General features: G+C 32.4%; 1 protein-coding gene across 2 annotated transcripts in view; it reads right to left on the bottom strand.

Moving 5' to 3' along the window:
* Positions 1-16,640, bottom strand: part of Nup205 (nuclear pore complex protein Nup205) — a 121,827-nt gene that overhangs the window by 45,355 nt on the left and 59,832 nt on the right. For both annotated transcript variants that reach the window (XM_075373852.1, XM_075373853.1), the window contains exons 16-22: positions 14,376-14,623; positions 6,428-6,617; positions 6,075-6,237; positions 3,751-3,993; positions 3,389-3,604; positions 1,921-2,039; positions 1,176-1,322 (exon numbers count right to left, since the gene is read on the bottom strand). In XM_075373852.1, coding sequence (XP_075229967.1) covers positions 1,176-1,322; positions 1,921-2,039; positions 3,389-3,604; positions 3,751-3,993; positions 6,075-6,237; positions 6,428-6,617; positions 14,376-14,623 — 1,326 coding nt within the window. The remainder of the gene's footprint in view (positions 1-1,175; positions 1,323-1,920; positions 2,040-3,388; positions 3,605-3,750; positions 3,994-6,074; positions 6,238-6,427; positions 6,618-14,375; positions 14,624-16,640) is intronic.

Raw genomic sequence — 16,640 nt, 5'->3', positions numbered from 1 at the left:
ACAAATTGGTGACAACTTAGCAATGCTAGCAAATGACATTGATAAAACTAAATCACAGATATTAGAATTTCAAAACACTGCAAATAAAATTGGCCTCAAAATATCGTTCAAAAAGACAGAAATTATGCCCCCCAAAATCAACACGATTAAAAGTACAAATAAACAGCAATAAAATTAAAATAGTAACCCAATTTAAATATCTAGGAGAAATAGCAACAAACAATCTAAACGAAAAACCCTCAAACCAAATAAGAAGGAACACACTAGCTAAAGCTCAAAAATCAACCTGGTACACTTACAATAAAAAATCTATCAATAAATGTAAAAATAAGATACTACAACAGAGTCAAAAGACCGGAAGCCACTTATGCAGCAGAAACACTCTTTCACTTGAACAAACAATCAAAGATAGACACACTCCAGAAAATCAAAAGAAAAATTAGAAAACCTGTATCAATAAAAAGTACCAGAAAGACAGTCAGTGGTGGATTGTGTTTGACTGTCATGTACAGAGTTAGAACCCATTACTGATACCATGCGTAAAAGGAGACTAGGATTCTTTGGACATATCATGAGGATGCAAGATTCAAGACTTCTGAAACAGCAGGTACAGTACAAACTTGACTTGAAAAACACCAAGACAGGATGCAGATGGATCAGAGAAATAAGAAAGGATCTGAAGGAAACTGGCCTTACAACATAAGACTCCACAGATAAGATAAAATTGAACAAGAAAATCAAGAACAATAACACTCGCTTCACACTCACAAGAAAAAACTCACGACACGACGAGCATTTTCAACAGTAGAAAGGGCACAAAGATCGAAATGAATGAAAAAGTACTGGGACGACCGCAAGGCCCAAACAGCCCCATCAAACAGACTTGTATAATGGACTGACTAGTGATCCTATGCAGTCATAATAATACTTTTAAAAATATGTTTTTTCTTATATGATTAATTCACCTCTAAGCTTGAAACTTGTGGATAGGAATAAGATATACAAATTTTGTAGAGTAAGAAGAATACCGTCCCTGGTTAAGACTGAACACATGACTTTCCAAATGAAAGGTTGAGATGCTACCATTCTATGATGAAAGTTGGCAGAGTTCGAATTACTGATCGAAATTAAATAATAGTAAAAATAATAATCTACAAGTATATTAATATAGTTACCTGAATTTCTTGCATAATAAGCTGCCTCTGATTAGCAGTAGAACTTCCTTGTATAGCAGCCAATTCTTCCATTAATATTTTATGAAGCATTTTAATATCAATTAACCTTAATCCAGAACCAACTGAAGTCTCACACTGTCTAATAACCTTCCAAAATACACTCATATTAGTACATGTTTAATACAAAAAAAAAGTATTAGTTAAAATTTAATTTTCTCAAGTGGTAAAGTTGATGATTATTTTTTCACATTTATTTAATTTTACTTATCAGTTTCATTGATTAATTATTTCAGGGAATGGCGGAAAATTTTTCTTGCAAGACCTTTTTAGAATAACTTGCAAACTAATGGGCTTAGTCTGGAAGAAGTGCATAAAGCAAACCTACATTATCTGCCATAAAGAGATAATGTAAGATTATAAGAAATCTTTACAATATAAATTTTAAAAGGTGTAAGAAATTTAGATAACTGCATAAAACAGTACATAAATTTACAAAAATATGATGGAATGAGGAAATTAGTAGTACCAACATATTTGAATGAGGGGGTCTATTTATGTTAAGCCTTAAGATTAGATTAGATCCAAAAAATAATGCTATAATAGATTGTATTAACTTGTTCAAGAAAATATATTTGGAAACAGAGGAACAAATTTTAAATTCAAGCAGAGGGAAAAAATATAAAATTCAAGTGATTCATTTTGGTATATATCAACATTTTTTTTAATGTTAAAATACTGCACAGACCTGTTGTATTTGTTGTCCATCAAAAAACTCCCAAGTAGGCTGTGGCACAGGTTCAACAAAAAACTCAAATTCACGTAACAGACGCAGAATAAGTTGCTGGTTTAATGGATTTATAGAAGCTGTAACATAATATATGTCAATTGCATAAGTAATTTTTCACATTAATTTTTTATTTATTTATACATACAGTTTTGAAAAGCATAATTCATTAAAATAAATGTTATATATGCACGAAAGTGGAAGTAAAGCAGTAATGGAAGTAATTTCTGATAAACCATCCAAACCTAGATGGTTTCTTATAATAGTAGACATATCAGGCCAGGAATATGTCACAAGATAAAAACCAAAACTTCTAATTTTAACAAGAATTGAAGCTTTGCCTATCAATGTTAATCCATACCACCTTCTGACTGTCTGCTTAAATTAAAAGTATCCAAAATGTTTCGCAGATTTTGATATTTTATGTACGCAGAATGTTTTTTTTTCTAACAAATTTTTCATATATAGCACCATATTCTAGAACTGGAAACTAAATTTTAAAAAATGTTTACTAGTCAAGACAGTTTGGCATAAAAGAAATTTAAAAAATAAATAAGTAAAATAATGATTTCACTGGAGTGGGTATGGAACAAGGGCAATAAAATACACAAAAAAGGAAAACTATTAATCATTTCATGGCACTATCATGTTAAGATCAAACTGATACATACAGACATTAACACTTTTTTATTTACACATACAGATAAAATTCAAATAACAGCAGAAAATGTAATGTTTAGTAACACAAAAATATACAATGAGTGTATTCTTAACCAACAATTCAATACAACCAATACAATAATTTACAACTACCTATAAAAATTTTCAAATTTTTCTATTCTTAATTTATCCTTAACTCTCAATCACTTTCCAAATTTTTACAGGATCCTAGGTAAGACTGTAGACTGCATAGTTTACAATCTGACAGTTCCAAACACTCCCTCTTAGGAACTTACCCAAAGTGCTTCTTGGCAAAAATAAAGTTGTGAAAGGAGGATGTAGGATGTGAAATAAAAATAAATGTCAACTGTCAAAAACATTTATCAATTGCCTAGATAACAGAATTTCAACACAAAGACAAATTTTTGATGCCTCTAATGAAGTTGGTTTGTAAGAAACTACATTTCTTGCAACCTGATGTTTCTGGAACTTTATATTGTTTCATTAAGAATCATGTTGGAAATTGAACAGTATTAAGGCAAAGTACCTAAGTTAAAATCCATGGGAATAACCTATGGTTATTCTGAATGGATTTGCTAAAACCCATGGAACTACAGAATAACCTATGGTGAGAACAAACCAATTCATGGCACTCCAAAAACATTTTCTATGAAGAGTTGAAAAGAATATCCAATTCTAGAGGTAGCAATGTATGACAACAAAGGCTGTCATAGTATAATTTTTATATCACTACAATACTACTGCTTACCATTAGTTATACTAGTGAAAGTAGAAGTAAGTTGTGAAGCCAGTACAGGAGCAGTTGTAGGAAGTTCAGACTCGACACCCACTTCATTATCTGCACCAACTGACACCAATAAATTTACTAAACTAGTAAACTGTGATAACTGTTGATGTGCTGCAGTTACTTTTAGTTCAATAGCGACAGTCTTCAATAACCAACTCATTTGGTTAAGATTGGATCCTTGAAAAAAAATTATAATATTAATAAACACAATTCAATGAAATTGAAAGCTTTTAAGTAAATCTTTCATGAATAAGAAATTATAAGTAAATTAACTAATATAATTATAACTATTAAAATCATAAATCAAGGAAGATTACCTTTACCTTTATTTTCGGATTTAAATGGAAGAGCAACTAAATGTTTTTGAAGAAATTCTCCTGAACGCAAAAAACGTAGAGTAGGTTCCGAAGTACGAACATTAGCAGTGAGAGAGAATATTAATCTATAACATAATTCCACAAGTCTAGGATGTGGAGGCTGATATGTTGGATTACTTCTTGCTTGTAAAGATGAATTCAAAAGTGATAAAATTGAATGGAGACATGTACGTGGAAAACCAAGCACACCTGAAAAAATACAAATAATCATACATATATCCTTTTAACAAAGTTTTTTTTTTATGCAATGAATCCAAATCCACAAAAGATTTCAGTAAAATGTTTGATAATACATAAATATTTTTTATGCGATTCAATCTTCTTGTTAAGGATTTTAGCAGGTATAATTCAAGAAACCAAAACTGAAGTATATAAAATTCTGTAATAAAATTTTCTAAATTTTTCCTGTGGGAGGGAACATGATCATGTATAAATTACATTGTTAAGATCCATTGGAATAGATACAGCAAATTTGTTTGATCACTGTAAATTCTAAACCTGTCTTGTTAGGCTGACGGAACAGAACGCAAAAGTGGTGGGAGTTTTATTTCTCCCTTCAGAAACGCAGAGCCTGGACAGTGTCCCTTGCTGCTGTATCAATCTATTAATCGGGCGGGTTTAGTGGTTTATTTTAATGTCGGGTATGATTTTAATGGTTTCGTTTAGTTTTATGGACGGATTTTTGTATAGCGTTCCATATTCGTATGAGTCCAGTGTTCTCAAACCCGTTTCTGGGTCCGACCGCAGGAGGCTAGGCTTTTAAAACCAGTGTCCCGACGTGATTCCCCTTCAGTCCGTCCACTGAAGTAGAAGGCTGATAAATGCTAAAATTCACAAAAAAATGAAACAATATTCAGAGCAATCGATATAGAGAGCAATTTATATTGAAAACTGCTTGTGCAGCATGATCTCAAAAAATATATTCTTGAAAAATGAAGTAATAATTGTATACTTTTAATTTTACAACTGTAAACTACACCATTATAACCTATATTATTTATAGATTCAAGAAAATAACAAATTTTAAAATAAGCTATCAAATTTTAATTCATTTGCACTGATAAACTACACAGTTTCAAAGTCAACTGTACTCTTTCATAGTGCACAGTCCAACAGAAATAATTTACGTTTTCAACATTCACTTTCATTAACTGCCAATAACCCCAGCACTAGCCACATAACAGAAAGGTTAATTATACAATATCAAACATATTATGTCACATTGTGTTCTAAATAAATAATGGAAAATAATCATTTTTTCCTCAACACAAATTAGAAACCTTTATCTGACCTTGTCAAATAGTTGAAGATAGCACTATTAATTAATCCCATTTACTAAGAGTAAATCAACAAGTATGCTCAAATTTAGTTACAATTTTAGTTGGATTTAAACCTGGGCCCTGTACCATCACATAATTTCTATTAAACCACAACTAATATAATAATGATATCTCCGATAACCTTGCTATACGTTAGATCCACATACATGGAGAATGAGACAATACCAACCAAACAGTAGTGCAATTAGGTCACGCTTCACTATATAAAACTCTTGAATAAGTAGAACAAAATTAATATGGTTTTTTTATCAATTTATTAATATAAAGAAGGGAAAAAGATATGAATGTGAAGTCAGTGGATGTAACAAATTCCTAAAGAATGTAACTTTTTCAGTGGATGTAACTTTATTTCCTAAAGAATTTAAACATCTAAATGTTTTCATCCATGTAAGTATACTTAAATTATATTTCCATCAGTCTATTCCACTTACTATAGAGTTTGTTTTAATTTAAGTGTATCATAAAACTTTTATCTATAGAAAATAAAGTCAAGTAAGTTTTGAATTTATATACACACCTGATATTACTACCTTAAAAAATGGCATAAAATGATTGTGTTTTAATTTAGTAATTTAATTATTCTTTATTTAACCACAAAACGCTACAAGGAGAGCAGTGCAGCACAATATTTACAAACAACGTTTATCTATCTGAGTAAAAAGTTGTCACAATTGCCAGACAATTAAGGTTTCACTAAACCTTAATATTTTACAAGACAAAATATTTTACTACACAATAAATAAATAAAGGTAACATAAAAAAAGTCTGTGCAAAACTTATAAGAAATAAATAATTATTTACACAAAACTGAAGTTAAAAGAAAATTTAGTAATTTGTTTTAATTTTTTTACAGAATTTAATAATCAAAATAATTTTTAATAATAATAGAAGATCAAGCCAATTAATTTCTAATACATGACAAAATATTACCTGGTTGTTGGAAAATAGTATGTTTCACATCTTTATTTAATTCAAAACCAAGTAAATAATGTGCTAGGTTAGGCTGTGCATGATTTAAACATTGTAGAAGCAATTTACAAATTGATTCTTTTGTACGACCAACTACACCAACATCTTCCTCTTCAGTTTCACTCTAAAAAAGGAAATAATTGTATTACATTAAAATTAAAGAAAACTTTATTATAAAATAATTGAACTAATCACTCTAATTCAGAGCACAAATTTCTTTTATATCAGACCACATAACATAAAGTATTCTAATTTAAATCAACTAATTCATTAACTGCCACTAATAATTAACACACAAATTATTTATCACTTACTCCAATAACTTCATCAGGATCAGCTTCAAGGCATTCAACAAAACCATGTCTAATATGAGTCTTCAGTTGTGGTGTTGAAGTAAATACTGATAATATATGACACTGTGGTGTAGGATATGATGTTACTGCAAGCAATATACGAACTGATAATAAAGCATGATTTGGTAACCAATTATTATATGTAACATACCTGTAACAGATTTAAACATTTTGTAATTTTTAACATCAGAACAAAAAATTATTCCTTGTATTTAATCTACCCAAAAGAGATCTTCAAAAGAATCTACTTATTTTCTTAACACATTCACCGATTATTACATTATCAATACCAAAAGAAAATCATGTGCCTACATGTCTGTGAATGTTTAGTAAGTCTCAGGAATACTATAGACTGTCACACTTTTTACATGAGACCATTAATATTCTTCACATAAATACTACAAGACTTCTTAATACCCTGCCTACTTTATGTTTTATCTAAGCACTTTCATTAGTAAAAGATGATTAATGTATCAGACTATGGCAGTTTAATTAAGTTATTATGAGGGGTCATTCAATAATTAAACAGACAAAGAGCTGTACAGCAAAATCAGTTTATTAAATAAATACAATTTTTTTGTCTACTTTTCCACACAATCCCCACCAATTTCTCTGCACTTGTCCATCTTTTTACGAGTTTTTTATCCCCTCAAACAAAGAATTCTTTACCTTGATTTCAAAGCCCGTTTTGTACTTTTTTTCTTTACCTCTTCAGTGTTGTTGAACTTGATGCCACGCAAACAAAGCTTCTTTCATCTGATCAAACAGATAAAAATCTGAAGTAGTAAGGTCAGAACTGTAAGAAGGATGAAGAAGGAGCTTCCAACCCACTTCGCCAATAGTTTCCAGCATCAGTTGTGCCATATGAGATCGAGTGTTGTCTTGAAGAAGAACCACACCTTTCCTCTTCCATCCCAGACATTCCCTCTTCAACACAAGCTTGACTTTGTTCTCAATCATGGCTGAGTAGTATAAACTGTTGATACTGTGTTGTTCCTCCAAATCACAGAAAATTGGACCATGGGCACTCCAAAAGATGGTTAACATGACCTTACCAGCCGATGGTTGAGTTTTGAATTTCTTATGGACATTTGATTCAGGAATAGACGGAATACCTGTAGAATTACTGCGCAGTGCAGGTGAGGAAGCGATTGATAGATTATACAAACTGGTATGTAATATTTATGAAAATGGGGAATTTCCATCAGACTTCAAAAAAAGTGTTATAGTTATGATACCAAAGAAAGCAGGGGCAGATAAATGTGAAGAATACAGAACAATTAGTTTAACTAGTCATGCATCAAAAATCTTAACTAGAATTTTATACAGAAGAATTGAGAGGAGAGTGGAAGAAGTGTTAGGAGAAGACCAATTTGGTTTCAGGAAAAGTATAGGGACAAGGGAAGCAATTTTAGGCCTCAGATTAATAGTAGAAGGAAGATTAAAGAAAAAAAAACCAACATACTTGGCGTTTATAGACCTAGAAAAGGCTTTCGATAACGTAGACTGGAATAAAATGTTCAGCATTTTAAAAAAATTAGGGTTCAAATACAGAGATAGAAGAACAATTGCTAACATGTACAGGAACCAAACAGCAACAATAACAATTGAAGAACATAAGAAAGAAGCCCTAATAAGAAAGGGAGTCCGACAAGGATGTTCCCTATCTCCGTTACTTTTTAATCTTTACATGGAACTAGCAGTTAATGATGTTAAATAACAATTTCGATTCGGAGTAACAGTACAAGGTGAAAAGATAAAGATGCTACGATTTGCTGATGATATAGTAATTCTAGCCGAGAGTAAAAAGGATTTAGAAGAAACAATGAATGGCATAGATGAAGTGCTACGCAAGAACTATCGCATGAAAATAAACAAGAACAAAACAAAAGTAATGAAATGTAGTAGAAATAACAAAGATGGACCGCTGAATGTGAAAATAGGAGGAGAAAAGATTATGGAGGTAGAAGAATTTTGTTATTTGGGAAGTAAAATTACTAAAGATGGACGAAGCAGGAGCGATATAAAATGCCGAATAGCACAAGCTAAACGAGCCTTCAGTAAGAAATATAATTTGTTTACATCAAAAATTAATTTAAATGTCAGGAAAAGATTTTTGAAAGTGTATGTTTGGAGTGTCGCTTTATATGGAAGTGAAACTTGGACAATCGGAGTATCTGAGAAGAAAAGATTAGAAGCTTTTGAAATGTGGTGCTATAGGAGAATGTTAAAAATCAGATGGGTGGATAAAGTGACAAATGAAGAGGTATTGCGGCAAATAGATGAAGAAAGAAGCATTTGGAAAATATAGTTAAAAGAAGAGACAGACTTATAGGCCACATACTAAGGCATCCTGGAATAGTCGCTTTAATATTGGAAGGACAGGTAGAAGGGAAAAATTGTGTAGGCAGGCCACGTTTGGAGTATGTAAAACAAATTGTTGGGGATGTAGGATGTAGAGGGTATACTGAAATGAAACGACTAGCACTAGATAGGGAATCTTGGAGAGCTGCATCAAACCAGTCAAATGACTGAAGAGAAAAAAAAAAAAAAATTTGATTCAGGGTATTTCCACTGCATGCTTTGACGCTTGGACTCCGGCTCAAAATGGTGTATCCAAGTTTCATCACAGGTTAAAATTCTGTCCAAAAATGCATCACCTTCATTACTGAAACAATTTCTGATTTCGGTGCAAATGTGAAATCTCTTGGCTTTGTGATAAATGGTAAGCTCTCTGGGAACCTACCTTGCACAAGTCTTATGGTAGTTCAGTTTGTTTTGAATGATAGAAAGAGTTATGCCAACACTTAATCGACATTTTTCAGCAATCTGTTCAACTGTAAGCCATCGGTCTTCTTGGATAAGTAAATCACTACAAGAATCTAACATAGAGGTCGACAATGTTACTGGATGCCCAGAGCAGTGCTCGTTGGTCATGCTTTTGCAGCCACTTTTAAACTTTTCTTTGTGTAAACTCACACAGTTCATGCAACTACTGCCATATTGTATGTTCATCTGAAATAATATTTCTGATGGTTGTAGACTTTCTGGAAGTACAGAAACAAAATGCTGTTCTTCAAAAGTACTTTCTTCAAGTGGACATGCCTCGCAACTAAGACTTCAGAGGTTATGTTTACATAAATATTAATCGAACAGCTGACTAACACTCTCACAAGTTTGCCAACTAACACTTAGAAAATTTTCAATCGCTTGCATTAAGTGTTTCCTTCACTAAAAGTGTTTGTCTGTTTAATTATTGAATGACCCTCGTAAATTAAAAGGGTATGATTGAGGAACAATACATAATCAGAAATGTTATACAAAGGAGTTTTGTGAGAGTTGCATTTGAGACTGCCCTTCAGTACAAGAGGTCAAATTTGAGAATTAGAAACATAAAGGATACTAACAAAGGTCTGGTTTTCATAGCAGATGACAAGGAGACAGTCATTTAAGAATCTGTCATTATAAAAAGTTAGAGGTCAAGAAGGACCAGTAATGTAAAAGAAGGCCTCAAGGCATTGTCTATGTTATAGATTGTTTCCTGTCTGAGGAGGATTGTTGCCTGTCTGTGTCTCTCTTATGAGAGCAAAATACAGACTTGGATGAAGCGATATTCAAGTCAGTGCAGGTTTTTGTTCAAAATTGGTAGACGTGATGCCCAACGGTATCACAATGTATTTGAAGTTGTCTTTAGATTGTTTAACAAGTTTGTCACTGAGGATAGGTTGTTTGTTTATTTCTCTTCTTGTAGAATCAAGGAATAGACTGATGTTCAGAGATGTTTTAAATAATGTAGATTTGTCATGCGGCAAAATTTTGTCAATATGCTTCACTCTGCACACATCGAGATAAGAAGGGTACAATCATGAAGAGTGTCCTAAAAAGTCTGAAACTCCTAATTGTGTAAATTACTGAAATTTGCACAAGGATTGCAAGCCCTCAGAAGATAGTAAGGAATTGTGGTTGTTACTTGAGAGCTGTTGAGATGTATTTTTTAGTTCATTGCATGCTTAAGTTTGGACACATGATAGAGGTGAATATTGATGCAGTTATTATGGATTATGCAACATGGATTAGAGGTCTTTTTTGTTTTCAATGTTTTTGGTGAGTTACCAACATTTGCTGGAATGGTAAGTGGAAGGAGGCTGTTTGGTGGACAAATATTGATATTACTGGTAGGGGTCGATCCTTGGTGTGTTGTTGATGACTGTTCTAGTGATCATCAATTTTTTATCTTGAGTTGGTTATTGAGTTGTGAAATGCTTACAGATACCCAGTTCGGCAGGGGTGTTTCCTGGACAGGAAGGTAGGCTGACCTAAATTTGTTTATTCTCTCTGCTAGACTCCATGTTACAAACTGAAATCTGAATGATATTAAATTAAAAGACTGGCAGATATTTTTTTTTTTGCTTTCATTGACGCAACTAAGAATTCAATTCCCTGTACTTTGGGTCAAGAGAGAATTGCCCCAGGGTGGACTGCAGAATTGTTTTTATTGAAACACTTCATGAACCATCTTAGGAGAGCTGTTCAGCAGGAAGGTGATCCTGAACAGTGAGCAGTTTTTGTAGGTGACTATCGAAGACAGAGGACTGAACATTTTCATTTGGTCAGGACATTAAAAAGAGATTCTTGGCATTCTTTTGTTACAGTGCAAGGAAATAAGGACACTTGGGATGTTGAGTACAGAGATCAAGGGCATAAGCATAAGAAAAATATAATTCGTCAGCTCTCACAAAACCCAGCAGGGTGTTGTTTCTGATAAAGCTGAAATTTTAAATATTCTATTGAATGATTTATTGCTGAATGATATGACTAATCACATCATCACCTCGTATTATCTGCGAGGTTAATATCTCGACTATCATCTGCCAGTCAAAGAGAGAGAGTTGCTGCTTTTCAGTCTGATGATTTATATGTGAAAATTACTGAGACAGAGGTATATCCACTAATTTGTAATTCTGGTATGAATAAAGCCTCCAGTTTCAATGGAATCATAGAGCTCCTTGTTCGTTGTCAGAATTTGTGTTGACACTTTGACTAGAACTTTTATTAGAATGCTCTTTGCCGGCTATTTCCCTGTTTGTAAGAAAAATATGTTCTTAAATTGTTGTTTGGAGGTGGTGATAAGGACCCCCACCATGAGCTTCTGTTACAGGCCTTTAATACTCCTACAGGGGCATTGAAGATGCTATTCCTAAGGTTATGAGCTTGTTTCTTCTAGTTAGTCTGAGTATGCCTTAGGTATCTTTTTGGATATATTATACAGGAGCTTTTAATAGTTTGTGGTGACCCTCTGCCCTGTTTCAGCTGCAGAAGTGTGATTGTACATGAATGAGCTGAATGTCTCATATAGTTATTTCAACAATTGAGATGTCATTCATCAAGAACACATCTCAGAAGTAAGAAAGATTGTTAAAGATTGAGGAATGAGATCAAATTTAGGGCAGCGCAAATTTAGGGCTTGCAAGATACTCCAGGTGTGGAGTTTGCAACATAAGATGGTGTTCTGTTCAGAGAAAACAACGATGAAGTTGCTCAAGGGCAGACTGGCTGCTATACGAGCTCACCGTGTATCAACAGCAGATCATTGAATTAGATATATCCAGCTACAGAAATATCTAGATGTTATCATTGATGAGAATCTTCAACTCAGGGAGCACTTTGCATATGGTGACAAAAAGGCTTGTTCTGCTTTCTTTGGTGTTGTTGGTTGAATTTGTTCACCCCAATCGAGGGTTTAATTTCAGAACCATGCGTATTCTACATAAGGGTGCAAAGCTATAATGCTATATGCTGCACCTAAGACATTTGCATCTACGGCATCCTGACAGAGGCTGAACTGATGCTGTTATCAAGTTTAGAGGATCTAGAAGACAATAAAGCCCATCAGGGCTAAAAACGGAGATGGAGGTGTAGCAACTGGAATAGTCAAAAGGCAAGAATTTTCCCTTATGGGGGTCAGGATGCACACAAATTTTAACTACCTTTTCTATTAAAATACAGTTATTGTGGACATCTGTTAGCAATTTTTAGTTAAATAACATCAAAACCTAACACCACTTCAAAACCATAACAACCCATGCTTTGAAGATGGGTAATGATGATACAGGGTGATTTTTTAGTCCTGTTACCCAATTGTTAATGTCTGGTAATTTTTTCTAAGAAAGGGAAATTTTGTTTTGTGACACGAAGTTGGTAGTGCTACTTAACCGGTATAGATACGGCAGTGTGAGTTGATTCTCCTTGGGTTGTGTAAACTTTTGTGCCATTTCGGTCGTGTTATGAACAGAATGTCTTTTACCATAGAACAATGAGTTTTCATTTTTGAACAATATTTTGCTACGAAATCGTACGCAAGTGTAAAATAATAATTTCAAATTAAATTTGTTGGTGTTCCTCCGCCAGAAAAAATGTCAATTTCTAGGCTAGCAAACCGATTTCGAGAGACAGGTAGTGTTTGCGACAGAAAATGTAGTGGTCGACAACTCGCTTGACAGATGACATTTTAGAGAATGTGAAAACAAGATTGCTCAATTCTCAGTGAAAAATTTTATGAAAACTTTCCACGCAAGTTGGTTTATAATATGCGAGGTTCAGAAAGCTGCTGAAATTGTATCCATATTGCGTACGATTAGTCCAAGAGCTTCAGCCTCCAGAATTGTCGTTAGTTTAGGTGGTTCATAAATGATAACAGAATCAAATTTTTAAACACAGTGTTCTTTAGCGATGAAGCTTGGATCCATCTCAATGGTTATGTGAACAGTCAAAACTGTCGAATTTGGGCGGTTGAAAATCCTAATGCTTTACAAGACAAATCTTTGCATCCTGAAAAAATTGGTGTGTGGTATGCGATATCTCGTCATCGTATAGTCAGACCCGTATTCTTCGAACAGACAGTAAATGGTGAAGTAATATTGTGCGCCAATTTGTGTCCCTCCTGAAACATCAAGAACGGTATTGCTGGTTTCAACAAGACGGCGCTACATGCACACGTCTCGAGAAACCATAGATTTTCTGCAAGTTCTTTGATGATCGAATAATAAACAAGGGCTTATGGCCTCCAAGGTCCCCAGACCTCACATTTCCTGACTAGTTTTTGTGAGGCTATATTAAGTCCGAGGCCTTCAAAACAATCCTCACACTATTGATGAACTTAAAGTCAATATTACAGACTTAATCACGAATATTTCCAATGCAACTCTTAAAAAGGTTTCTGCTAATATGCTGAAAAGAGTCCGTGCGTGTATAATCGCAAGGGGTGGGCATTTTGAGCATATTCTTTAACAATTATGTAAGTAATAGCTTTTTACTAAATCTCTTTTGTAAGTAACAAATACATTTTTTTATTCCACCTAAATTTCCCTTTCTTAAAAATTACATTTAAAATTGGGTAACAGGATTAAAAAATCACTCTGTATAAAAAAGCAATTTGTGTATTATTAGCAGTAAATTCTACAACCACCAAGGATTTATTATAACAATATACAATAAAGTCTCAATCATCAAGGATTCTGGATTAACCACAGCTTTCCCATTTCCTTATTGATTAAATTTTAAATTACTATGAGAATTACATTTGAAAATTGATTTTGAATCTTTAATAGCAAAAACAAACTATGCTTAAAACATTTTAAAATGTTTATGGTAGTCACAAGTGTTTATATAGTCCAATTATGCATTCCAATATACAACCACGAGTTCAATACTTTAAAAATTGTCATTTTTACTGTTTAAATACCCATGGAAACACTTTTTAAAAACACTAAATCATTAATTATAATTATAATTAAATGTTGTCCAACAAAAGTACAAAATCTATCACTAAAGCAGCTTATCTCTAGGGTAAACTATTGTGGGTTCATTCTAAAAGACTATCACTACATTAATTAAGGAAAAATTAACGTACTTGGCTATGTTAAGCAGGTGATCAGGTTTTCCAGTACGAGGATTAATGCCAAGTAACAATTTATTAAGTGGTGTCAATAGTAACGAGCATCCAACATTGTTTAAAGTCATTAGGAATCTTTGTTGCAATCCAAGAGCTGTGTCAAGTAACTGTAAACTGCTAGAAGTAGAAGCTTGAAGCATTGATTTGCCAGGAAATAGAGAATACGTATCCAATAAATGGCATCCTTCATCAATTACATAGAGCACCTACAAAATAATACAAAATTCTATTATAATTTTAAAACTTGAATTTTTATTTCAAGTTAAAATAAATTTATTATAATAAACTATCTTTTGGTTTTAGTCCATAGTTATACATCTACTTTCATAATTTCTAGTTCATTACTTTTTGATAAAGTTTTACAGTATCAGTCTCGCTTACCTCAAAATCTCACAAAAAATGAATAGGTGATAAACAACATTAGACTAGCCTAAATATTTTAGTTAGGATAAATATTTTAGTTATTACTTCAGAATTGCTAGACACATATTTTAATAAAGAAGTTGAAATTATTAGATAAACATATCTCACTGAATTCTCCTCTATAACCTTTAACATTGTATATCAAAAATACTCTGAAGCTTAAAATAAAATGTCAACAATATTTTGAACTTGAAGATTTAAAATCATAAATGTCCTCTGTTATTAGCCACTACTACCATCTACCAAGAATTAACCGCCACAGATTTATAAATAATATATGCATTCATATAAGACAATAAAAGGGAAGTAAAAAATAGATTTAGTTATTAATCCAATAATGTTTCACTTATTATGTAATCAAAACCACATAAATATCATTAGAATAAATGTTAAACAATTCTAACAGAAGCAACACAAATTAATCTACATTTTAGCTTCATAAGACAGAAGAAGACTATCTTAAGAAAAAAGAAAATATAGAAGTTTTAGAATGTAGCTAATGATCAGATAATGAGGAACAAGACAATAAAAAAATGAAAATGACGATATGATTACAGCATCACCTACATCACAGACAACAGTCTTGTGAAATCAGTATAAACAACAATGTTTAGTGTATAAAACCAACATCAGTGTTGTACTTTATTTCATAAAAAACTCTGTCAAAAACTTTGAAAATTATTATTCATAAAATTTCAGATGTAAAACTTTTAAAAGAGAGCAGAACTACATATATAAATCTATTTATCATAAAATCTTAAAAACAATTATTTATATTCAGTCCAATCACTCATTTTGAAAAAATGACATGTTAGAAAATATTGAGAGAAAGTAGTACATACAAAAACATGCAGGGCACACCAGTCTTCATTTAAAAATGTTGCTAAACAACACAATATTAAATGTTATATAAGAAAATAAAATTCATTATATTTCCTGATACGGATACCTCTAATGACATTGATTCTCTTTGAATTAGTATGAAAATTTAATTGGTGGTTATTAAGGTTTGTTTTGTTAATAAATATGATATTAAGTACAATTGTTTCTAAATAAAGATTTGGAAATTAAATTTTTTTTCTCGTGTCAACAGATTAAAAATTTACTACTTAGCATTTTATATTACTTATCCAACAGTGTTACATAGCTATTGAAGCCATTTCCACATCTCAATCTCCATCTTCCTTTATAAAAAAACATCCTCATAATAAAATTTAATTGTATCCTCTGCACTGCTTCATCCACTCCCATTTGACATCTGATTTCTTGGCCTTCTTTGTTTCCTTCTGAAAAGCAGCATCCACCCCCAAATCTTTTGTAGCAGTCAACCATTATGCAGTCTGTGTATGTGCCCATACGATACAAGTCGTTTCATTTCAATGATGAGCTCTAATGAAGAGTATTTCCACTTATTCCCTAATCGTTTGGTTACTTATGCGATTGGTTACTTTGTGATTAGATGTGACTGGACTTTGGTTACTTATGTGTTTGACAATACCTCTTTCAAAACCTCTGACCATCGCCATAATTCTTTACAGTTATTATTCAATCTCCAAACCTTTGCACCATATGTAACCATTATCTATAAATGAAGCAAACAACTATTTTTCTAGATATGCTGGAATTCCAGAAAACAAAATAAAGTTGTCGATAATAGATTTTCCCTTCTGGACTTTATTAAATTTACTTCTTTCATCTGATATTAATGTAACCTCAACACATTTAAATTTATTTACCGACTGAACCATTTCTTTTTCCACTTGAAGGTTCTTTATCTTGTAGTCAACCACCAAATACTTC

This window comes from Lycorma delicatula, chromosome 8 (assembly GCF_047948215.1).
Source record: "Lycorma delicatula isolate Av1 chromosome 8, ASM4794821v1, whole genome shotgun sequence".
NCBI lineage: Eukaryota > Metazoa > Arthropoda > Insecta > Hemiptera > Fulgoridae > Lycorma > Lycorma delicatula.
This window is presented reverse-complemented; position numbering and strand designations above follow the sequence as displayed.